This window comes from Pteronotus mesoamericanus, unplaced genomic scaffold (genome assembly GCF_021234165.1).
Source record: "Pteronotus mesoamericanus isolate MK-2021 breed Mesoamerican mustached bat unplaced genomic scaffold, CSHL_Meso_final contig_56, whole genome shotgun sequence".
NCBI classification, from domain to species: domain Eukaryota; kingdom Metazoa; phylum Chordata; class Mammalia; order Chiroptera; family Mormoopidae; genus Pteronotus; species Pteronotus mesoamericanus.
In genome coordinates this window covers 33203800-33227982 of record NW_026555201.1, presented here as the reverse complement: position 1 = coordinate 33227982, position 24183 = coordinate 33203800, and the positions used below count along the sequence as shown (strand labels likewise).

General features: G+C 41.2%; 1 protein-coding gene across 1 annotated transcript; it reads left to right on the top strand.

Moving 5' to 3' along the window:
- The first annotated feature begins 579 nt into the window (after positions 1-579).
- KCNA1 (potassium voltage-gated channel subfamily A member 1) lies at positions 580-4582 on the top strand. The gene is made up of 2 exons (XM_054580222.1): positions 580-1130; positions 1491-4582. The coding sequence occupies exon 2, from the start codon at positions 1971-1973 to the stop codon at positions 3456-3458; it is 1488 nt and encodes a 495-aa protein (XP_054436197.1). The 5' UTR covers positions 580-1130; positions 1491-1970; the 3' UTR covers positions 3459-4582.
- Positions 4583-24183: the final 19601 nt, after the last annotated feature.

Genomic DNA, 24183 nt, shown 5'->3' with positions numbered 1-24183 from the left:
GGGACAGACTCTTAGCACCACCGCCTCGCAGCAACACTTCATAAAACAAACCCAGGTGATCCTCAACTGCAGAGCTCTACCCACAGTCCGTATTTCTCCAAGTCCGGCGGGGAGAAGCTGGGTAGGCTCTGCAAAGAGTCTCCTGCGGGAGGGGTGAGATGGCATGCCGTACGTGGCGACCGAAGCGGATTATTGTAGGACTGCAAAAACGCAACCCCATCGGAGTTTTGCCAGGAACATCACCGCCTGCATTGCGTCGGACCTGACCATTTGAAATGGGAAATTCCCGGGGAAGGTCGCGGCCAGGGACCGTGCGTGTGCGGGCCTGTGGACCACAGGGAAGTAAAATTGGTGGTCGGCTTTTCTAGCAGAAGGAAAAAGCTGTGCTGGCAACGGTGGGAACCAAATGCCAACCCCCCTCTGTGGAACCACCCCCTCATATTTTCCATCTACCTCCTCTCTCCTGCCCTCCCCCGCCCTCCCCAACCCACGCCCGGGTGGGCCAATCGCAGCTCTGCATTCCAGGCGCTTTCTCAGGTTTCTGCTGATCTTGCAGCCGCCAGAAATGTACCGGGCGGACGGGCCACCGCACGCACCCTGCCCCACTCGGCGCTCCTAACAGCTCCCGACGCGCCGCGCTGCCTTGGCGAGGTCCACGCGAGGTTGCGAGAAGCGGAGGACACCCGAGAACCATGTAGACCTACGCTTTTGCTCGCCCGCCTCCATCGGGATCGAATCAAGGGCTCCCACAGTGTTCGGAGGGGGCGAGAGTGCTGTTTATCGTCATTTGCTTCAGAGCTTCGAGAGAGGGTGGCATTTTGCTTTTCCGCCCCGCATCCTCCGGATCTCCCTGCACCAGAGAGAGGACCGCGTCTCCAGGTTGCTGGCCACGGGTGAGAATGGGGATAGGGAATGGACATTTCCCTCGTAGTTGCTCAGAAAGGCGATCGTCCAATTGAAGGGGCGTAGGACGAGGGAGCGAGGGCGGCGCATTTGCCCTGGCGCCCCTCGGATGCTGCTGCGGCGGCTGCCGCGGCTCTCGCCCGGGTCCACTGCAAAAGCGACCTGCCGCACTCGACTTCGGCTCTCGGCCGACTCAGCACCGCCCCTGCACCAAGCCAGCCGGCCAGGTAAGGGGCTCCCCAGCTCAGGGCTGCAGAAGGCGGGGTGGGGCGGTGGGTGGGGGAAGCTGAGGGTGTGGGTTGCTGCCTGGGACCTGGAGCTGCCCCGGCGTCTCTCGGCGCTTTTCCGATCTCTAGTTAAACGAAGTTGTAAACAGATCGGCTGCTGGGCATTGGGAAAAGTGGGATGGGAGAGCCCCAAACTTGGATTTCCGGGTGTCTGCCTGTGTCTGTCTGTGTGTATGTCCAGCAAAAAAGTCCAGTGCTTTCTTAAAAAGCTAGAAGTCTGTGCTCTTCAGTGTCTGTAGGTCCGTCCCATCTGAATGCTTCTGATTTTCTACTCCCGTATCACTTTCTATTTCTCTGCAGCGTCCATCGATCGCCCTGGTGGGAGCTTAGAAGGCAGCAGGCGAAGAGGGGTAGGAGGGGGGAGAGCCTAGGAGAAGCAGAGGGGGTGCCAGGCGAGGGGGCTCTCGGAGGGAAGGGGAGGCCCGGGTGACCCCCGAAAAGATGGCCCGGCCCTTTAGAACGGCACTGCGTTAAGGCACCTCGGGGCAGAACGGAACTCCAACCCTCCCACCATCCCAACCTTTGGCAAAAAAGGCTGCACCCTGGGCTGCAGGCGAGGGGTATTCCAAACTCAGCAGAAGGCAGGGTGAAAGGGAAGGGAACCGGAAGCGAAGTCGCAGATCTCTTCACCTGCTCGCTTTGAAGCCCCTTCCTCCCTGAGCGTGGGGGAGACTTGCATTAGGGTGGGGGGGAGCTTGAGTCCCCCCCACCTCTCCTCTCTCCGTCCTTCCCCCCGCGGGGCCCTCTCCTAGTCTCTCACCCCTACACCCGGCTTCCACCATGACGGTGATGTCTGGGGAGAACGTGGACGAGGCGTCGGCTGCCCCGGGCCACCCCCAGGATGGCAGCTACCCCCGGCCGGCAGACCACGACGACCACGAGTGCTGCGAACGCGTGGTGATCAATATCTCCGGGCTGCGCTTCGAGACACAGCTCAAGACCCTGGCACAGTTCCCCAACACGCTGCTGGGCAACCCTAAGAAACGCATGCGCTACTTTGACCCCCTGAGGAACGAGTACTTCTTCGACCGCAACCGGCCCAGCTTCGACGCCATCCTCTACTACTACCAGTCGGGGGGCCGGCTGCGGAGGCCGGTCAACGTGCCCCTGGACATGTTCTCCGAGGAGATCAAATTTTACGAGCTGGGCGAGGAGGCCATGGAGAAGTTCCGGGAGGACGAGGGCTTCATCAAGGAGGAGGAGCGCCCCCTGCCCGAGAAGGAATACCAGCGTCAGGTGTGGCTGCTCTTCGAGTACCCTGAGAGCTCTGGGCCTGCCCGAGTCATCGCCATCGTTTCCGTTATGGTCATCCTCATCTCCATTGTCATCTTTTGCCTGGAGACTCTACCCGAGCTGAAGGATGACAAGGACTTCACAGGCACCGTCCACCGCATTGACAACACCACGGTTATCTACACTTCCAACATCTTCACGGACCCCTTCTTCATCGTGGAAACCCTGTGCATCATCTGGTTCTCCTTTGAGCTGGTGGTGCGCTTCTTTGCCTGCCCCAGCAAGACGGACTTCTTCAAAAACATCATGAACTTCATCGACATCGTGGCCATTATCCCTTATTTCATCACCCTAGGCACCGAGATAGCTGAGCAGGAGGGGAATCAGAAGGGCGAGCAGGCCACGTCGCTGGCCATCCTCCGGGTCATCCGGTTGGTAAGGGTTTTTAGAATCTTCAAACTCTCCCGCCACTCTAAGGGCCTCCAGATCCTGGGCCAGACCCTCAAAGCTAGTATGAGAGAGCTAGGGTTGCTCATCTTTTTCCTCTTTATTGGGGTCATACTGTTTTCTAGCGCAGTGTACTTTGCCGAGGCGGAAGAAGCTGAGTCGCACTTCTCCAGTATCCCCGATGCTTTCTGGTGGGCGGTGGTGTCCATGACCACTGTAGGATACGGTGACATGTACCCTGTGACAATTGGAGGCAAGATCGTGGGCTCCTTGTGTGCCATTGCTGGTGTGCTGACAATTGCCCTGCCCGTACCTGTCATTGTGTCCAATTTCAACTATTTCTACCACCGAGAAACTGAGGGGGAAGAGCAGGCTCAGTTGCTCCACGTTAGCTCCCCTAATTTAGCCTCTGACAGTGACCTCAGTCGGCGCAGCTCTTCTACTCTCAGCAAATCTGAGTACATGGAGATCGAAGAGGATATGAATAATAGCATAGGCCATTATAGACAGGCCAATATCAGAACTGGCAATTGCACCACAGCTAACCAAAACTGCATTAATAAGAGCAAACTACTGACCGATGTTTAAAGAGCCAAGTGAACAAAAACGCCCCACTTAGCAGCTTGAAAGACTTAAAAACAAAACAGGAACCCTAGTGACCCATGTCACTCTTTGTTGATACTTTGCTAGTCTTTGAATGCTCTATTTCACTGTCAATGCATTGTTGCATTGTGGATTTTGGGGGTGGCCAACCAGAAGTTTTCAAGATCCATGAAAATAAAAAGAATCTATTTTCATTTTATTAAAAATGGACAAAGAAAGTGTATTTTATAAAATTGGTTTAAAACAAATTCAATCCATAAGCTAGTCTAGGTAAACTAAGATTCATATGCTTCCCCCTACTGAAACATTTGTAATCCTTGGACTTCTTTAACTTTTTTCTTCTAACTAAAACCCAGATGATGACCTAGAAATATAAAATTAAAAGTTGCATGGGATTCCAATATAAAATCTTTGTAAACTGCACAGCACATTAAGACAGTACATCTAACGATATGTAACATGATATGCCAGCCAAAATGGGCAACGAGCAAATGTTTTTCATTTTGATCAACTGAACTGCATATTGTAAGTTAAAAAGAAAAAGCAAACAAAATTACTTAAGAATGGTTCACAAAACACCTTAGCAATCTGATGCTGGTCCTGGTCTTTAGTGATTCTCCTTCAGTCCCATTCTCCTCCTATTCCAACTATTCTCTAAGAAAAAGATACTGAATTAAATTAATTGATTCATCTGCAGTGCTGCTACGTTTCTCAACTGCAGGTGAGCCCGACACAGGTCTTTTCTCACCAGTCCTGTACCCTGACCCATGGCCTCCAGAACTGGACATAAAACCTTAGCCTCCTTATTGCAAGAGAGCACAAATGGAGTTAAATGTAAGCATGTTTGATTCTGATAATAATTTATTTTATAAACGCATGCTGAGAACATTAACTCAGACAATAGGGGATAAGCTTATGTTTGAATTGACTCTTCTAAAAAATAGATCCTTTTTCATTTGCATTCACCAAAAGTGCACTCCTTTATTTATTAACTATTTTATTAATAAATAAAGTACTGTATTTAAGTGCATATGTTAGTCAGATGGGAACAATAACTTTTTGGAGCTCAAAGCATGTTCTTATTCAGCATTATGGCCTATTTGATTAAGGTGTACCTTGAATTAATTAATGCATGATTTCAGTAAAAAAAAATTAAAAATAATAAAAACTACAAGTTTGTGGGATGACAGGCCCAAAGAAATAATGGGGGGGTGGGGGTGGGGGGCACTTTGTCAATTTTCCTGCCTTTGCTCAGGGAAATGTTGGGTTTCTGTGCAGGTATAGGCAGAGAGAGGACCAATATGACCATCCCTTCAAGGGAAGCTATATGGAAAACTAAATAAATCATCAAGGTATATATAGCAACACCTAAGAACAAGTATTATTTCTAGCTGAAGATAAACACAAGCAAAACAAACAAGCAAACAAACAAACAAAAAAAGGTGCAATACTGCATGTTTTTGGTGCATTCTTAAGATGTAAATGAAAATGTTTATCTATTGTATGCATCCAAAGCAGAGCTGATTTCTTTTTTGCAGTTATGATTTGAAGTCCATAGAGACTTTGATCCTTCCCTTGAGTCACCCTAAAGAAACTTAACCAATTGATTTAATAGTTGCTTAGTGCCTTTATCCTGTACCCACAGTGAACTGTAGAAAGTGCCTCCATTAACACAGCTGAGAAGTTATGTAACAAAGGAAGGAAGGGTTGGGGCACAGATATTTTGCTTTTTCTTTTTCCATCCCCACTGTCTCACTTCACCACTGTGAGAAGACCACACCATCCTGAACCCTGGAGAGGAGAGATCCAGGAGGGTACTGTTTCTCTGGCCATCCACTGGACTGAGTCCCTTTGGCAGCCTGATGTGGGATGTAACCTGGGACCTGAGACCCAGCTTTGAACTGGACATGAACTTGTTTATTTCCTCTTCTCCATCAGAAGCCAAGATAAACTTTTTGGGAATTTGTTTCCTATCGAGGGCCATTCTGGACATTCAGGGCTTCCTCGAGTCCAGTGTAGTGTTTCTTGCACATTACTGTATGCCTCCTCTGTTAGCAACAGCACTTTGCAGATCTCTGACAGTCTGATCTTTCTAGGTATCATTGTGAACATGGGAACACTCAGTTCATATTACTTTTCCTAGGCCCTCCCTCCTAGGGGTCCATTCCCTTCAGATATTTCCTACGATGCTCCTATGATCTTCCCACATGGCAGTCACCTCAAAGGCTGAGCATCTCACTTCTGCTGCTCCTGGCACCCAGCCCAGAGAACAGCTGGGACTCTGTACCTGCCTAGCTGAAAGAATGCCACATAACACATGTCGCTGGGGCCCAGCAGCTATCCACCAATGGAATGGCACTCACTGCCTTTTTAAGGACACCAAGTGGGGAATCTTCATTCTGCACTTAGCATGTGGCTGCCTGTTGCTGGACACCTTCCATTCCTGCCCTGCTTCTTCTGGAAATCTTCCCTATTACTCCTATCTTTTCCCCTACCCTGTCCTAGAGCTAACAGTGAGGCAATAAACCAAGAAACTAGAGTAACAAACACCCAGGCTGGCTGACTCAGTTGAAAGAAAGAACATGGATGTTTTATTTTCCTGTGCTGCTTCTGTAAATCTGTAAGACTAATGTAACATCATGGAAGACAAGGAGCCAAGGACTGCACACATCTGACCACAGGTGTAAACCCTCCCTTGTGATGTTTCCTTCTCTTTTGAACTTTGACTCATCTTGGCTATTCCTTTCCTACCTGCTTAAAAGTCCCCAGTTGGGAAAAAAAAATGCCAGCCTCTCCTAAATTTCCAGGATATCTTGATCTTTTATTTAGACTCTGAGGTCAGGACACAGAGCTCGAAACGCTGCACTCTGTCAACAGCAATAATCCACTCAGTACTGTGGGATGGATGGGTCAGAGGATCAGAAAACGGGACCAAGACTTATGAGATGGACTTTGGCTACCTGGTATACTTCTCCTAGTTAGATGCTGGACTGGTGATTCTTCTGCATGAATTACAGGAAAAAGTGATGCATGCAGTCGGCCTGGCATTAGGGATGAGTTGTTATGAATTTGGGTGGTATGGAGAAAATGAATGCTGCTTACCCATCTGTAGCTCACTGCAACGAAGTAAGAGAGAATGGAGTACAGGGATTATCTGTGTAGCATAGGCATGCGAAGTTCCACAAAGCTCTTACCCCTTGCACTGTAATGTGTTGAAATGTTTTGTAGACCTGAAGGTGCACTTAACAAAACTGCCTATTAAGGAATGACTGTCGTTTGGTTTACTTATATTTATTTTACCAGGCTTCTTACCTTTTCATTCCCTTTTAGGTCTTACGTTTTAATGGCTCATGTCCTGAACACTTGTTTTCTCCAGAAGGAGAAAACTTCTGACACACTGATAGCCATAGCTCAGCTCTTCCAGCATTTGGGGGCCCTAGTTCAATAGGGTGGCAGTGGAAGGGTTGGGTCACACCAGAGCTGTTAGCTATCCCAGAATCTCTGAAGTGGGGAACCCACCTCAAGGGATCTGAATTAGAGAAACCAAAGACCTCTATTTCTTCTGTCCTCAGATTTATAGAAGACAGATTGTCACCAGGCAAGGTTTTTTGTTTTTGCATCTCTTCTTCCCCATCTGTGCGCAGCCCTCCCTCGCTCCCCCTTGAGAGTTGAGTTCCAATTATCAGTTAAAACAGTTCATTGGGAGTGTGTTAGTGAGTTAGCCTAGCCAAATCAAATGAACCAATAGCAAATTCTTCTGGTGTATGGCCAATGGACAGTCATTCCTTTAAAATAAAACTGTGCAGTATGTTTAGATTCCACTGTGGTGGAACCAAAGCACCGGTGACATTACAATCTTGACTCAGTTGAGAGGTTTCTTTAAAAATACATGTAAATGGTAAGTGAGGAATAGATTTCTTTTAAGTAGAAATTTGGTTTAGTCCACAAAGGATCTTCTTCACATTGTGTTTGGTTACAAATTTTTCAAATTGGTTAACACTTGATGAGTCAGTAAAAATAGTTTCCCAGCCCTCCCATTTAGTACAAAAGACCTACAAACACATGCTTTTTCACAATTTTACAATAGAATTTTCCTTGTTTGGTAGACTAGATTGAACAGGAAAGAGAGAGAACATTAGCAGAAGGCAGTTCCCCATTTTCTTCCAGGAACGACGTATTCCTGGGAGTGGTGAGAATTGGTGGGTGGTAACCATCCATAGTATAAAATTGTTAGAAAGAATATAAACTGCCAAACAGTCATTTTATCTTTCCACTTTTTCAAAAAAGGATGAAGTCTTTTGATGTTTATGTTTATTTCAAGAAGGCAAACAAACTCCAGTTTTTAAAACAGACACAACCCAAGTTGACTTGCTATCTCAGGAGGTGGTTCGCATCCACCATGTGGTGTATTAGTGCTCATATGTATATTATGAAATTTCAGGGTATATGCAAACATGTCCAGCATGACTCAGGTAAACCTTAGAAGAATGTACATTATTTATCTTTTTTGTAAAGAGGTGAACAGGAGCTGCGTTAAACAAAACCGTTCCATTACCTTGGGTCACTGTGCAAACTCATTCAGGGTATAGGTTTGAGGTTTAGAGGTCATGGGATCAAATGCCAGTCTCTGTGCTCAGGCAAAATGATCATGGGCTTTCCTGGGAAGTCCAGTGTGTGTGTAAGCAGTGAAGCCCTGACGACCTCAGGACTATTAGCTTTAAGGAATTTAGCCCTGGTCACCGTGATTTTCATTTAGGAGATAACTAGGAGTTTATGATAAAGACTTCAAAGAATATAGAAAAGCTTTGGACTGTATCGGAGAGGAAGAAGAAATGGTATAGGGAAAGAAAATAAACCAAACCACAAAATCCCTTGCAAAATATTCCAGGTCAAAAGTTGTCTCTTCTCCAAATTTGCAGAAATAGCTTTCCTCTCTTCAGTGCACTGTGTCATGCCGCAACTCTTAGTAGTCAGCATGGACTCTAGGTGACATACCTCTAACAGTAAAGGTAAAGTCTTACCAAGGTTAAAAATAATAATTGAATAGTAGTAATTTCAAGTGCACCATCAGGACAACAAACAAGCTGGAAAAGCACTCTTGTATTTCCTGAGTTTGCCAGTTGCTTACCCCTTGAGTTGAGGATGTGTCTCACATTCACCTACTGTGCATTCCCCTGCCCTCACTGTCTACTATGTCAGGTAGAGGACATTGAATGTTATGAATTGAGAACTTAATTGAAGCGCATAGTTTTCATCTATGCAATTTTACTTGCTTCTGTCACTTTATGATCTGTTCATATTTGGCATTAATTAAAGATAATTTTTAAGGATCTTATCAAGGCATATCTTGACTGGTTTTTTGTCTCTTGTTTAACTGGCCTTTTGGGAGCCCATTTGTGTGGGGTTTCTGCAGATAACATGATGGATATGGACCTTGTTTTCTTTCAGAGTTCTGAACTTCAATTTCTTCTGTACCAGGAAATACACTGGGATTGAATTTTGACAATAAATTCCCAGTTTGGGCTCAGGTAGTATCCCAAGGAAAGGCTTTTTGGAATTTGGCCTATGATAGCTTTGGATCAAATTTTGAAAAAGAAAAAAGAAATGAGACTCAAGGGAATGAAGTAATTTATTGTATTCACTTAAATTATTGTTGATTCAAAACTGTAATTTTCATTCACAGTTTAAGCTTTTCAGGAAGGATAACTGTGTGTGTGTGTGTGTGTGTGTGTGTGTGAGAGAGAGAGAGAGAGAGAGAGAGAGACAGCACTGTAGTCTGGCATCAAATGCCTTGATGGTCACAATATGGTGTTAGGAGTGATTTTGATGTGAAAAAAATAAAGTGACTTCTAGCTGATCTTTACGTGGACTTCTCACACATAGTCCTATGTGTGGTTAATCTTTCTTTCCTTCTTTCTTTCTTTCTTTCTTTCTTTCTTTCTTTCTTTCTTTCTTTCTTTCTTTCTTTCTTTCTTTCTTTCTTTCTTTCTTAACTTGATGTATTTCCTTTTGATTCTGCCTGAGATTTAGAAGTTCTCTTTTCTTCCTTGTGAATATCATATTTTATACAAGCTCTTTGATGTCAGAGCAAACAGGGTTATGTGTTTTACAACAGGTTTTTGTTATATACCAAATACATTGGGTAGCCGGGCTGGTGCGTCATTATAGAATTGTGTTGCATTGTGTTGGGTTCAGATTGCAAGATTTGAAGATGAATGTTGCTTTTGCTGTAGAAGTTGCTACTGAAAGTAAACCATGAGGCTGGGCAGGCTGCCCATGAATTTTCTGTTGTGGTTGGAAAACGGGTCAGGCTGAGTTCTGAGAGTCTAGGGTAAGAGAGAGCTAGAGCCACATCAATGACAGTGGGCAAATGAACCAGGACATTAAAACTCTGAGTGTATTTCTCATAGCACAGCCTTGGAATGGTCTTCTTGAAGCAGAAGCAGACAGATCCAGGTAGCTGCAAGTATAGGACTGTAATGGGAGCTTTATTGTTTACAGAACTTCAAAAAGAAGTCAAACCACTTTTTAAGGAAGGTAACCAGAGGACAGCTGAGGTGGTCTGATCTCAGCCACTTTGCCATTGGGTAGAGAAAGCCTTCTGCTGCTTCCTATAGTAGATGTAGACTTGTCAAACCCCGCCACCAGGCTTGTGTGTGAAGGAAAGGCTAACCCTCAGGCTAGGCAAAGTGTGTCCCTTCTTAAAGTCCTATCGCAGACCCAGGACAGCATGGTCACGCTGCAGGACTGCAAAGCAGCTTAAATGCAAATAATTGAAAATATCCTATTTAAATAATTTAATCTAATACACTGTCAATTTGAAGATGCATGTTTGCCTGACATATTTAAAAGAAAAACAGACCATTGACAGTTATGACCCACTATTGCATTGATTAATCCCAATTTTAGGGATGAAGGAAATATAACTAAAAAGGATCTTAGAATGGTTGGTGAATTACAGTGATTTTAATGTTTGTCCCCCTTTGTTTCCTGGTGTGATAATAAGTTTGAATTCTAAACCCATTAAATTTGGCAGTTTCTTTCAGACCTGAAACCTGGCTAGAACATTTAGGTCTGTGTTTAATCAGTTTTTTATTCTACACTCCTTTTGCTCAGCCCTGCCCTTATCTTAGGCTTTGTGGGAATATGTTTTGGAGCTCCTTGTGGAGATCACTTACCCAGTAAAGACCTCTGATTTAATCTGCCGGAAAGAAGTTTGCTCTTGCTGCTCCCCTTCTTGCCCCTTAACAGCACTCCTTCTATTCAGAACCTTAGCAGCCCTTGGCTTCTATCAAGTTATCAACTTAATGGCCATCTGACACTCATTCCCACTGAGCTGCTAATAGCAACACCTCCAGTGTGTATAGCTCTATTTGCAGTTTTCAGATCACTTCCACATTAATTATATTGCTTTATTCTACTTGGCGAATTAGGTAGTGCCGATATTGCTGTCCTTGTTTAATAGTCCAAGGGAACTGACCAAGGTCAGTGGGTGAAGGGAGCAGGCCTAGTCTTACTGATGATTTCATGGTAGGAACTCTGAGTGTTTATTGAATCAATGGAATGCTGGAACATGTAATGGCACTTGTTAAAGAGAGATTAGCGGGCTTTGCATAGGGGCAAAAGCTCTTTGAGCCTTGAAATCACTTATTTCTAAAATGGAAATATGATACCACATAGGGTTGTGTGAACTAAATAAAATAATATAATTCCCTCTTCTTTAATAAGCAAAATGTTTAAATAGCAGTAATATGTTTGGGAAATTCTAATATGTTCTATAAATATGAGATATTAATAGTTACGCTATTAACTATAATGAAGAAAGGAAGAATGCAAGGAGGAGGTCTCTGGATAACTCCTTCTCAGAGGAGGAGCCCCCCTTTAAAAGAAAAATGCAGTGTAGTGGTTAGACATTTATATAACTTACAAAGTGATCACCCCAATAAATCCAGCACCCACTTGGCACCAGACACACATACTACAACATTATTGACTACATTCCTTATGCAGTAGTTTTTATCTCTCTGACTGTTCTGTAACTACCAGTCTGTATTTCTTAGCCCTTTCCCACTTCTCACACCCTCCCCTAACCTCTTTCCCACCTGGCCAGCATAAAAATGTTCTCTGTATCTATGAGTCGGTTTCTGTTTTGTTTGTTTGTTTATTTTGGTTTTCAGATTCCACATTTAAGTGAAATCACACGGCATTTGTCTTTCTTTATCTGACACTTATTTCACTAAGCACATGACCTTCTAGGTCCATCCTTATTGTTGTCATTGGTAAAATCCATTCTTTTTTATGGCTGAGCCATATTCAACTGTACATATGCCCAAAATTAATATAATATTGTATATCAACTGTAATTAAAAAAATAAAAAGTTATTTTTAAAAAAGAAGACTCCAGGAAGATCAGATGCTTAAGTCAAAGGTTAACTGTATGAGGGCAAAACTGGAAGGCTTGGGCAGGGATGTTTTCATCAGGAATCTCCAGTACACCCTGCATCTGATACCAGGCAAGCAGCAGCCTCAGGGAACGCTGAGCCACTCTTTCTAGTTTGTTTCTCCCTTGCCCTGAGATGTACTACTATTTCACATCTCCAAACCCCCGATGTCAAGGGTAAACTCTGCCTTGCAATAAGCTGAGGAAGTGGAGGTATCTTTAATAATTTACATCACTTCTGATTGCCTCATTTCTCTCATGTGCACAGTATTGTATGATTTGATTTTTTTCTTTCCACCTGTGAATATTGAGAAATAAAACAAGACGTTGTTTGCAAAGTTTTCTTATACGCTTGTCTGAGAGACATTATGTAAATATAAAAACCTATTCTTAACTTTCTTTGCTAAAAATAAAATAACCCTCACAAGCATACATGAGTCAATAGTCTCTCTCTCTCTCTCTTTCTTTTTGACTAGCACATGCTACAAAGATGCTTATAGAAATTTATGTTATAATATCTCTAGAGTGATCCAGGTCTTCTTTCTTAAAACTGACTGGATAAAATAAACATGATTTAAATGGCAGTAAGACTTTTTATCTGCTTTCTTAAGGAATTTAACTGTATTTAAGTAAAGAATGGAGTGTCTGTCTGTTAGAGTCTTTGTTTCACAACATATTTTTCTAGAGAATAATATTCATGGGCTAGATTGAGTTCTCAAACATATTAATGATTTTGAGGATAGATTTTATGTGGTATGTTATGTTATCTGTAATAGATAAGCTTTCAGTGTTGTTTCAGATGCCTAACATTAAATGCATCTTAGGAATGTTTCCAGAGAAACTAATTCCATTTGAAATTTACTTTTTCAGAATTGAAATCAGAGGATGATCAATGAGTAGAAGCTTAAGCTTAGGATAATTATGTTTTGAGCTCAGGGCCAAATTCAACTTTCATTAAAAATACTATTCCTCAATATATCGAGCTAAGAGTATTTGGAAATCCAAGATACTTTAATTATTTGTACAGTGATTATTCTTCACATTTCATACACTATCATCATTTCACTGTTTCAGAAAGGAAGTAATTTTGTTTTAAGTGAATTTCAAAAGAATCTCTCTGAGACTAAGATTCATCCCATCAAATGTTCCCTCTTCATCAACAAGCAAAATGTTTTTTACTCTTAGAGAAACTTGTGTATATGTCAGTCCTAAAAGAAGAGACATCGAGATCAGTTTCTGAAAGATCATAGGATATTGGCTTATTATTTTTTTTCAGTTTGTAACACTTTTATTTAGAGTGAATCAATATCAGTATTCCTAAACAGTAAACAATGGGGAACTGAAGTATCAAAGGAAACACATTAAGGATCATATATAATAGACAAAACTGCTTAAATTTTCTTGCTGCCTTTCTACATCAATGTGTAAAGGACATTTCTAGTTAAGACAGAATGGATTTCTTTTAAATTTCCAGAGGATGAAAATTATACTTGTTGGCATTTACAAAATAATGCTTATTCTTAATAAGCATTAAAGATAAAGATGAGTACTCTAAACATCATTTAATCACAATGTTTAAATTTCCAGAGGATGAAAATTATACTTGTTGGCATTTACAAAATAATGCTTATTCTTAATAAGCATTAAAGATAAAGATGAGTACTCTAAACATCATTTAATCACAATGTTGGTAACTCAAAAAATAATTGAACTTTCTAACACAATGATTCACACTGCAAGAATTCCAAGAGGTACCTTAGAGTAGTGTTGCAAGATAGTGACACCATTGGATGGGGAAAAAATGGTTTTTTAGGGTGAAAAAAGTCAAATCTTTGACTTTAATTATAATTCGCAAGAGTTTACAGTAAGAGTACAATGGGTAAAATGAGAACAATAACATTTTACCTGCTTGAAGATGGAAAGTTTGGCCAGGACAATTTCAAGTCTCTAGTATTAAGATGGATGATTAGCAAACAGGTTGACTGACATTGGGGAGATTTGAGACCCTTGCTTATCTGTTGTGCAATTAGAGCAATTGTTAATAAATTTTAAGTCTCTCATTAATTACCTGTGGTTATTATGACGACTAAAACAACAGCTCATTGGTTTAATGCATTTTCATATTAAGTGATGGATTATTATGCTGTTTTTAAAAATCCATATACATTGTCTTATAGGTCAATTTACTGTGCTCAATGGTTAGCCAAATTGTGATGGGAATGGTTATTGGATTTGGCTCTAAATTATCCAGGAAATTTGCTGGTGTCCGGTAAGGTAGATTCTTTGTTTTCATAGGTTTTATAGGTGGAGTTTTACTTCACCTATAAAGGGGAAGAGGAATTCATTAGATGATTTTACAGTCTGATTTTGGAAGCCTTAGAATTCTAGTGTTCAAAACTAAAGAACTACACTTCCATAGGTCCCAAACCAACGTAGTGACCTGAAGGGAAAATGATTAAAGATGACTTAAAATACAAAGTCTTGTATAGGTAAATAGGTTAACCATGTTTCATTTAAATGCATTTCCTTCATATCTGATGATTTTATATTAAGTGTAATTTTCACCATTCACATAAATTATACATTTGCTTTATGAATGAATAATCTGAATGTCTCAGCCTGTTACAGCAATTCCCAACTTCTCTTTTTGGACTGAGATTTAACCCTCTTTGTATGGGGTTGAATTCCCTAACTCAGTAAACATAGTAGTTGAGATTCTCAGCCAAAACTGTTATTCTTGGTGTCTTTTATTTTGGGGAGGAATCTTATTGTGGCTTCCTTTGACTGGGGTTGCAATTTTAATTAAAATAGTTTGTTGGTAATTGAGTTCCCTCCCAAGACCTGAAGCTTGAACATTACCAAAAAATACATTTTGTTATCCATTCTGCTTGAGACTGGATTGGTGCATTTTTCACATGCTTCTTTCAGGGTCAGATGTTGTCAGTTAATTTTGCTGGAAAATTGTTGTTCATAATCTTAGGCCATCTGAAGTTTGATTTGTTAGAGCGTCACCTTTTGAACTGATGGTTTTACATATTCTGTTATTTCTTGAGAGTCTTAAAACTTATTTTACTGGCACTTGCGTCAGTGTTGTACTTTTCAAGAGTAAAAGTGGGAAAGGGGACTGTGCACTTAACTTGAAGATGGAGAAATAGGACTCTATAAAAGTAACTGCTGGTAGAGAGGTCTCTAGAATGGGAAATTATATGCCAGGCATGCGTTATCCCTTGCTTATGCTATTAAATGCCTCTACATCACTTATCTTGGGGTCCTAATATCTGTATCCCCAGGAAAATGCCTATCCCCAGCCCCACACCATGCTTGTATGTGTGCACACACATATACATATAAAAACACACATGCACCCAAATGACTACTTATCTGCCTGTCCACACACACTCTGACCTCCACTCATCTACCTCTGCATAAACCTTTAGGATCACCTGTGTTATATAGGGCAGGTATGTGTTAGCTCAAATGACGTAACACTTTTAATTGATTCTAAAGATTTGTGACCGCTCCCTTTTAATTAAGCAAACAATCATAATAATATTATGATGAACTTTTCATTTCGAAGTTAAAGAAACTGCCATTCTAATTAAAGGGAAAAAAACAAACAGCAGAAGTACAGGACTCAGCGTATTCTCTTGTGGGCTCTGATTCTCCCCTGGGGTCACACTTCATTGCTGCTCAGACAGCTCAGGCACACAGTGACTGACACTGGCCTGGGATGGACAATGTTTGTGGAACTTTGATAGGGCTAGGGATGTGGCCATCACTGAACATTGGGCTCTTCCTGCCTGGGCCATTTACTCCTACTTTGCTAAGTTTAAAAAAATGTGTATTTTCTGTTGTATGGTTTGCTGAGGAAGTGACATTCCTAAGTGGAATACTAAGCTGAAAGGTTTAGGTTAACACCTCAGATTTGAAAAATTTGGGTTTGTGAGTCCATGGTATGTCCACTACTCCAAGACTTTTTGTGCTGGTTTGTGTGTAGATGATAACAAGAATATCTGTCTCAGCAATGCTATTTGGCTTACTCCCAAATGCCAAACTATTTCAATACTCTTTGAAGAAATGATTTTGCATGCCTGCTCATGTATACACACTGCAAAGCCCAGCAACACTCCTCAAATTTGAATGAATGGAAGACTTGTCATAAATGAATGAAAATTTAAGTGATATCATATACTAAGGGTATGCATTTTCAGTATTGTTTAAATTTACACCTAAACAACCTTGGATTATCTAGCTTTGTTTAAACTCTAAATTTGCTGACCATGGGAAGGAATACTTTTGTTTGTTCCCTGTAGAATACCACATAATTCAATGGTGTCTTAGGTAAAGGGGGGATCTAATAAGTGTTCCTTTTTTATGTTCTACAATTTATAAGGGACTTCTAATACACTATCTTATTTGATCCTTACAACAGCCTCTTGAGGTGGCAGGTAAGCTATAGATACTCTGTTTCAGTTCCAGATTGAGTCCCCTGGGAAACAGCTCAGCAATGGAGATGAGGCACAGGAAGACCTTTAGGGTGTGTCCTTGGTGTTACACCTGAGGGGAGAAGAGACAGTAGGGATGAATAGAGAGAGAAGTTGTGCTGCAACGTTATGACAACAGAAGACCAGCCATCCCTGTAGGGAGCTCTGAAGGTGGGATGAGTTGGGGCATGGAGACTAGGCCTTTAGATGTTTTTGTTCACCTGTCTTTAGATGAGGCTCCCCTGGGAAGGAACATGACCTTGGGTGGGGCCCTTCTTTATCAGAGGCAATTTCCAAAAAGTTCTGATGGCTAGGGCAACTTTCAGCAGCTGGGGGGATGAGTTCTGCAGTGTGAATGGGGTCTGGGTGTTGGATCAGAGCACCTGTCACTATGGAGGGAGTAATAACCTTGTTTGTGGCCGGGAGAAGGCACCAAGCTGAACAGGAAATCAGAGGAACATTCAAAAATGGACTCATTTGTTTCTAATAATCAAGAGTTGACTGTAGTTTATGGATTGACTTGTTAAATGGACAAAGTGCTCCGAGGCCCCTAGAGATGCTCCTTTTTAATGCACACTAGGAGGCTTCTTCCAGACTAGCCTGAGCTCTCCTGTATGGATCGAGTTCAATTATTAATCAGGAGTGCTGGTGATGCTGGCTAATGCTGCCTAATGGCTCATGTTGGGCAACTGTGCTCTTTTGTGATGTTGCTCAGAGCACAGCTTCAGATGGTATTGACATGAGCTGCCTTCGCTTCATCTGGACACCTTTGTGGTGTAATGCTTTGAGGTCCCAGAGCAATGTACCAAACCACTGTGTGACTTAAATGCATCTGTGTACCATTAGCATTTCCTCTTAGTGTGTCACATGGATGATTAAGAAGTGCCTGGAAGGGAGTTGGTGGGAAGGGGGCTTTTAAAAGCAAACTCTCAGCCCTTGAGGCACTATCACCATACTCCTATGTGTTTTGTGGCCAATTTAGAACTACTCAGCATGGAGTGGAGTTCGTACACCTGGCATCCTCATTAAGAGAGTCAGCTTGGCATTTGGTCCAGAAATGACAGGATTATTTAGATTTTCCACCTGAAAACAGATCTCAGGAGAACTAATTGTTTGGGCACCTTTACACTTGGATCTGAAAACACCTCAGGGTTATGTGATTAATAATAATTCCTATCACTCTCTCTAACCTGCTAATACAAAATTTGCATTTGCTAAAAAGTCCAGCTTGTTGACTGGAAACAGATTTTGCCCAAAGTAGATCTGAGAAAAAAATATGATTTTCCAAACATCTGTCATTCGCTAGTATTAAATCACAGTTTTGCTGGCAAACTAGATTTTATACTTTTAATCTTAAACCTTAGCATTTTAATACTTGAAGTTTAGAATAAAATGCCAACTTCTTTTGGCTTAAGAAGTAAGTCATATAAGCCCATGAATGCCTGCAGTTTATAAACTGACCATGGAAGGAGTAAAATTGGATGAGCCATATTTAAGGCAAGCCCGTCTCAGAAGTGTCAAAGGCCCAGTGATACCTAGGCTTGCCAGCATCACTGGGGCCAGGCTATTGCCTGAAGCCTGCAGGTCTCCAAACAAAAGGAGAGAGAAGATGGAGATGTCTGTCACATCAAAGGTTGCACTTTCCTACCTCCTCTTGGGGAATATATCCCTTTGCTTTCTTACTAACTTTTCTTTCTTACTTATAAATTAAAATTTTCTAGCCACATCCAAAACAAACAAACAAACAACTAAGCATGACCTTATTTCAGATCAGGCTGTTCCTGCTGGGAAAACCTGATTTGAAACAGAAAAACTTTTTTTCTGGCACCCTCAGAAACATCATAGCTGTTATCTGATTATTCTAGAAAACTAAGCAAGTCTCTCAAATGGATTCCCTTCTTTGAGGGGGTTACAAAATTGAAAGGACTCTAAACAAGGGAGAACATTATAGAGGATCTAGATTTGGATCAGGTAGAATTTAGTTACATTTTCTTGGGAAATTGTGTGCAGTTATATGACATATGGAGATCCACATTGACCAAGGCAGTTTGGTGAGCATAAGCTCCAGTACAGAGTTGCAATAGACAAAAAAGTCTAGACAATGTTCAAGAGTTGGAATAATTTTAGTTACCATGAAATTATACTTCGTGGTAGCATCTCAGGCAATGTTTCTGTGAGAGTCTCCTTATCTCAGAGCTGGCATCACAGAGAAGCTGGCTCTGTCAAAAAAGATGGGTTTTGTTATATTTTGGCTTTTTTTCCTCAGAAGCAAAATCTGGACTCGACAACCATTTACTGTGTTGCTAGTTAGTTTGCCCAGTAGTTTTCATAGCTGGCTTTGTGTGTGGTATGTGTGTGCGTGTGAAGTGTGAAGACACAATTCTTCAATTCTATTGCTGCACAGAGATCTTTATATAGAGAGAAGCCCAAACTATTATTTAAATCTTGCCTATGAGCTGATGGTAACCAGATCTGATGTTAATAATGCTGTGGATCCATGTCACAGAATGATGGAATCTCTGATTTGAGTTGAACTTTTCAAGTTATCTATTTCTTTCACGATTTCATATTTGGATCACAGGAACCTCTTTGCCAGGCCCGCACCTTCTCTGTGCTTTGGCCCTCAAAGAGTTTGGCAGTGACCACTTTACAAAACTGGTTCTTTATCATTATATTGGTAAATCATAAACTTGATTCTTCTGATGAAGCAAGGAAGAGCCATGGAAAATGTCCAGCTGCTCAAAGGCATAAAGTAGGGTGGGAGAAGAGATACAATTCAGGAATCCTGAAACTCCAACTAGGATTTAGTTCCCATGGTCTCATCCTGCTATGAAGAGAAGTGATCTGATGCAAGCTTTAAAAGATGGTGTAAATAGCAATTAATATATTTTATTCTTGTGCCCATTTTAATTTATCCAATCTAGATATAGTAGTTATTTAGTGTGATGTTAAGAACATTCACTTATGCCAAATCCAAAATGTATTTGTTTCTATGAACACAGATGTTTGTAATTTATAAAAGCTCATCTTTTTATAAATTGGTTGAGGTCTTCCTAGCACAAGAGGTACATAGTTGTATACTTCACCAGTGCTGTATATTATAATATCAAATGTTACATATTTTTTGGCACACCACACTTTATTTTATCAGCCCAGGCATTTTGGCAAGAAGGAGATAAAATTAGGTTTTGTCTAAATAGGAATTTTAGCAAACAGGAGATTGGTCCATTTTTTAGATGTTTGGCATTATTATTCTTGTTTAAAAATATTAATTCTCTTCCATGGTATAGAACATAAAGCTCCAATTCCTTAACAGTAAAGAAGGACCTTAAACTTCAATCCAGTGAAAGTCCCATGAAATGCATATAATTTCTTGTCTTCTAAGTAGCTGGAACTCAGGAAATTTTCATTTCGTGTAACATCTTATGCTGCTTTACTTTGTGCACCTTGTATTCCAACCTCACAGAACTGCTCACCATTTCTAGAAATTATATTAAGGATGTATTTATTTTGAAGTCATTGTATTTTGCATGCATTGTCCTTTGCCTGACATCACCCTGCCCTCCCACTTGTATTTTTACTAGACAACTATTCAATGCATAAAGACCTAGCTCAGACATCAGCACCACTATGTCCCCATAACACTTAGAAAAATATACTTAAACTAATGCTTATGTTTACCTGTCACTCTTGTTACACTGAGTTCCTCAGGGGATAGGATTCATTTTTTGATACATAGGAGGTGTTGAGTAAGTGCTGAAGGAATAAGAAAAAAAATAATACTTCATTCTGGATGCTGTAGGGGAAATTCAGGAAAATTTTGCAAGCAGGTAAAATTTTTAAGTGCTTTTAATATATTATTTATGCAACAGCTTTCTTTAAGGAACTTAATGTTCTAAAGTCTTTAGCCTTATTTTATCCTCCAGATTTACCGTTTGACTTTTAAAAATAGGGTAAATATTTCTCCATCTGTTATCCCTGTGGGCAGGAAAGACTTCTGTCTTTCACGTGGCCTGTTGAGGTCTGCCTTATGAATCTTTTGTCTTGATCCATTAAATGAAAATTACATAATGGGGTTGAGAACCACATCCTTGGAATAGGGAAGGAGACCAGGAGTCCTTTCTAGAAAAGATAGTGAAACAACCCCATAAAAGGAAGAGAACCTTCTAAAAATGACACTAAATTAATAGCAGACCTGAGACTAGAAACCAGAAGGCCCAACAGTTAAAATATTCTCTCTCTTAGAAGTCAGGCTATTACTATTCATCGTGCAATGAGGACTGTTCTTTGTCTTTCTGTTCTCTCTCAAGTCCAGGAGTTGTGTAGGGTTTTCCTTTTAGGTCTTTGGGTTTGTTTTTCTTTTTTCCCACGACTCATGAAAGAAAATTAACTCTTTTAATACTTCCGGGATTAAACCAGCCCAAGGCTTCACTCTGCCTGCCCCAAATCTAAATAAAAGACTTCAGTTGAAAGTTGTGTCATGTGCTTTCCCTGTTGAGGACCAGGTGGCCTCTCCTGGGTGAACTGGGTCCCTTTGTCACACAGTTGAATCCTATTCTCTCCTTGGTTGAGATTGTTTCCACCATCTTCATCTTGTGCTATTTCTTTGTTCTTTGTGGTGTTTGCAACACCCCCCAATTTAGCATCTTCTGCTTTTAATGAAAGTGCTGGTATGCTTTCCCCTCCTACTTTGTCAGCAATAAAGATGCTGAGGGAAATTGGCCCATCACCAATTCATGGAACACCTGCTAAACACTTCCCACCCATTTGCGACACAATCATTTATCATCATCCTTTGTTTACAATCCTTACCCCTGTTTCTAATCCACGTGGCCTATCCCAGCCAACCTGCAGCTCTTGAACCAGGATCATGGAGAGTCTCCCACTTTGCTGCTGTACTGTGATCAGTGGGAGAGCCTTTGTTCCGTGGAAATGGAATTTGGTGAGAAGTAAGGGATTTGGTGAAAGAGGACAAATGCTTGAGGTCTGATTTTTTTTTTTAAGTAATTATATTCATGGAAGAAACAGACAGTACACAGAGAGTTGACAGAGGAGCCAGCTGCCAAGAAAGTGGCAAGTGTAGCCAGTTAATCTGCCCAAGAGATGCCAGCAGCTTCTGTCACCTCAGAATGCTGTACACACTTCCAGAAGCACATACACTCACTCGCTCATCTTCTTATGGCTTAAATATAGGCTCATGGCCAGCAAATTCTCTTGGTCCTTTCTTGGGACTGGGTTATATTTGACTTTGACAGAGTCTGATAATTGAAAAACAAGAAAGATGGGTTCTCTCTCTGTAAGGAGCTCCGTGTGATGAGATATGACCACTGACAACATGATGGGGTAAACCTCACTATAGGCATAGTATGTCAAGAGAAAGCAGTTAGTTCTGACAGGAGGATCTGGGGAGCTGCCGGAGGGGGTGGGAGGCATTTAAACTGGGCCTTAAAGCATCCTTACTTTTCGTTTTGGGAGGGGAGCTGAAAATAGCAGAAATTTATTCTCTCACAGTTCTGGAGGCTTAAAGTCTGAATTTAAGGTGTTGCCAAGGCTGTGCTCTCTCTGAGGCTCTCAGAGAAGGTTCTTCCTTGCCTCTTCTAGCTCCTGGTAGTTGCTGACAATCCTTGGTTTCTCAGCTTGTAACGACATCTCTCCAATCTCTGTCTCTACCTTCATGCGACTGTTTCTCTTCTGTGTGTCTGTGTCTAAATTTCCTTTATCTTATCAGCATACCAGTCATTGGGCTATGGCTAATGACTAATCCAGGAAACATCATTACATTTTATCATTAAAGATCATTCTTTTTTCCTACTTGTGATCATTGATTTAATTTTAGTATATCTGTTCATATTCTGCCTTTCATGGGTTACAGTTACCCAGACTACACACTGTATTCAGACATGGATATGCCATAAGAAGTGGAGAAACATTTTTTTTCCTCCTTCCTTGTAATGCTTGTTTGGTTGAAGGAAGTTTTCAGATTAATTTCAGCCAAGCATCTTTCCTATATTCTACGAACTGCCAAAGCACTCTATTTACCTCTTTTATGGCACTTCCCACTTAATAATGATTTGTTTATATCTTTCTCCCCTACAATGCTGAAAGGTCTTTATTGGAAAGAGCCATATTGTGTATACATACATGTGTGGCCCCTACAAAACTGAGAGAATGCCTAACCAGGTACTAGCTACTTAATGCTGCGTGAATGAATAGGTACACAGGTGAATGAATGAACGAGTGAGTGAAGGAGTGAGGGTCTTGATGTTCTTCCAACTAAAAATCAAAGAAACAATTTTCCTGCTTGAAATCCTTTCCTATTCTACTCTAAGATTAGAACAGATAAATTCAATAAAAAAAATATGGGCTTAAAGAGAATCAATCAATTTCAATTACAGAAGTAGAATGTGTTTCATCCTTCCCACTTTGCACTGGCTCTACTTAAGTTGCCCCCCAGCATTGCTGTGGGCTGCCAGCCCCTTAACTTCTGAGGGAGGGGCCAAGGGGTTGCTGGAGTTAGAATAGGATTTTTGCATACTTTTTTCTCTAGACTTATGCAGTGCTTAAATCACTCATCTAAAACTTGAAAGGAAAGGATATTTTAAATATACATACAACTTTTTAATCTTTCTTCAAATCACTCTGTACTCTCTCCATTCTTTCCTCAATTGTTCTTGCATGTTACTATATTAACATTACTTGTAACATGTAATAGCTGTTTACATGTAATCCCATTTTGGTGTTTTAAACTGAGGATAATGGTTGATAAGGGTGTAAATATGAATATAATTCTATTCTTTCTTTTTTACTTGGGAATGAAAATATCAGGGAAAAAGTAGAAAATTCCATTCCATGTATAAGGCTGATGTTTGTGGAGTGAGCAAGAACAATGGAACAGAACTGGCAAGACTCTGTATGTCTGGGTACTAGAGCTGGTTTTGCCGCTCATGGGTGGTGTGATCCTGGGCTAGTTACTTCCTCTACCTGGGCCTCAGTTTCCCTTTTATTCCTGGTCCTCATGTCTAGCTGTCTTTCTTGCTCTGTGGATGTCATGCAGGGTAAAACAAAGCTGAGCAATGCCATTCTTGTGAAGTGTCTCAGCACAGTCATATAATCTCACAACAGAATTGGCTTTGTGTTGTTCAAAGCCAGTTGCTCACCTTGTGATTATTCAGACCTCTTGTTTCTCTTATCCTCCCATGCTTCTCCTCTATGACTGGATGAGAGGGAGGAAAGTGGGACAATGGAATCGAACAATACTGTTAGACACTTCTTGTAATGATCGGGAAGGAAATATTGAAATTGTTTTTTTTAAACTAAACCTATTCAATTCATTGCGGATTTGACTTTAATGTTTTATACTCATCTTTCTATTAGTCTGAAGAAGTAGAAATTGACAGCTTCTTTTAACAGTGATGATAAAGACATTTAGTGGTACTTAATGGAATGGCTCTCTGGTTCTTACAAAGACATAGGGATGATGCAGTAGCAAGCTGACTAAGCTGAACCTAGTGAACTACATTTATTCATTTATTAATTATTCATACTTGGACTTCTTCCAGAAAAGATATGGAGAGGTATACAGTAAAGGTTACATTTGCAGTAGGACTCTGAAACCAAGGTGGAAGAGCCATGTAATGGAGAGAGGAGAGAGGATTGTATAGGAAAGCCAGAGGCTTTAAAAGGGTAAAAAGTCTTTATTTCAGTTGAGCACAAACTTTGCCTTTGAGATTCCTGACAGCCAAGGAAAGAAAGGAAACAGGAGTTGCATGTTTCTGATCATCTAGTA

Coding starts and splice junctions, on each gene's coding strand:
- KCNA1 (XM_054580222.1), top strand. CDS start 1,971: ATGACGGTGATGTCTGGGGAGAACGTGGACGAGGCGTCGGCTGCCCCG.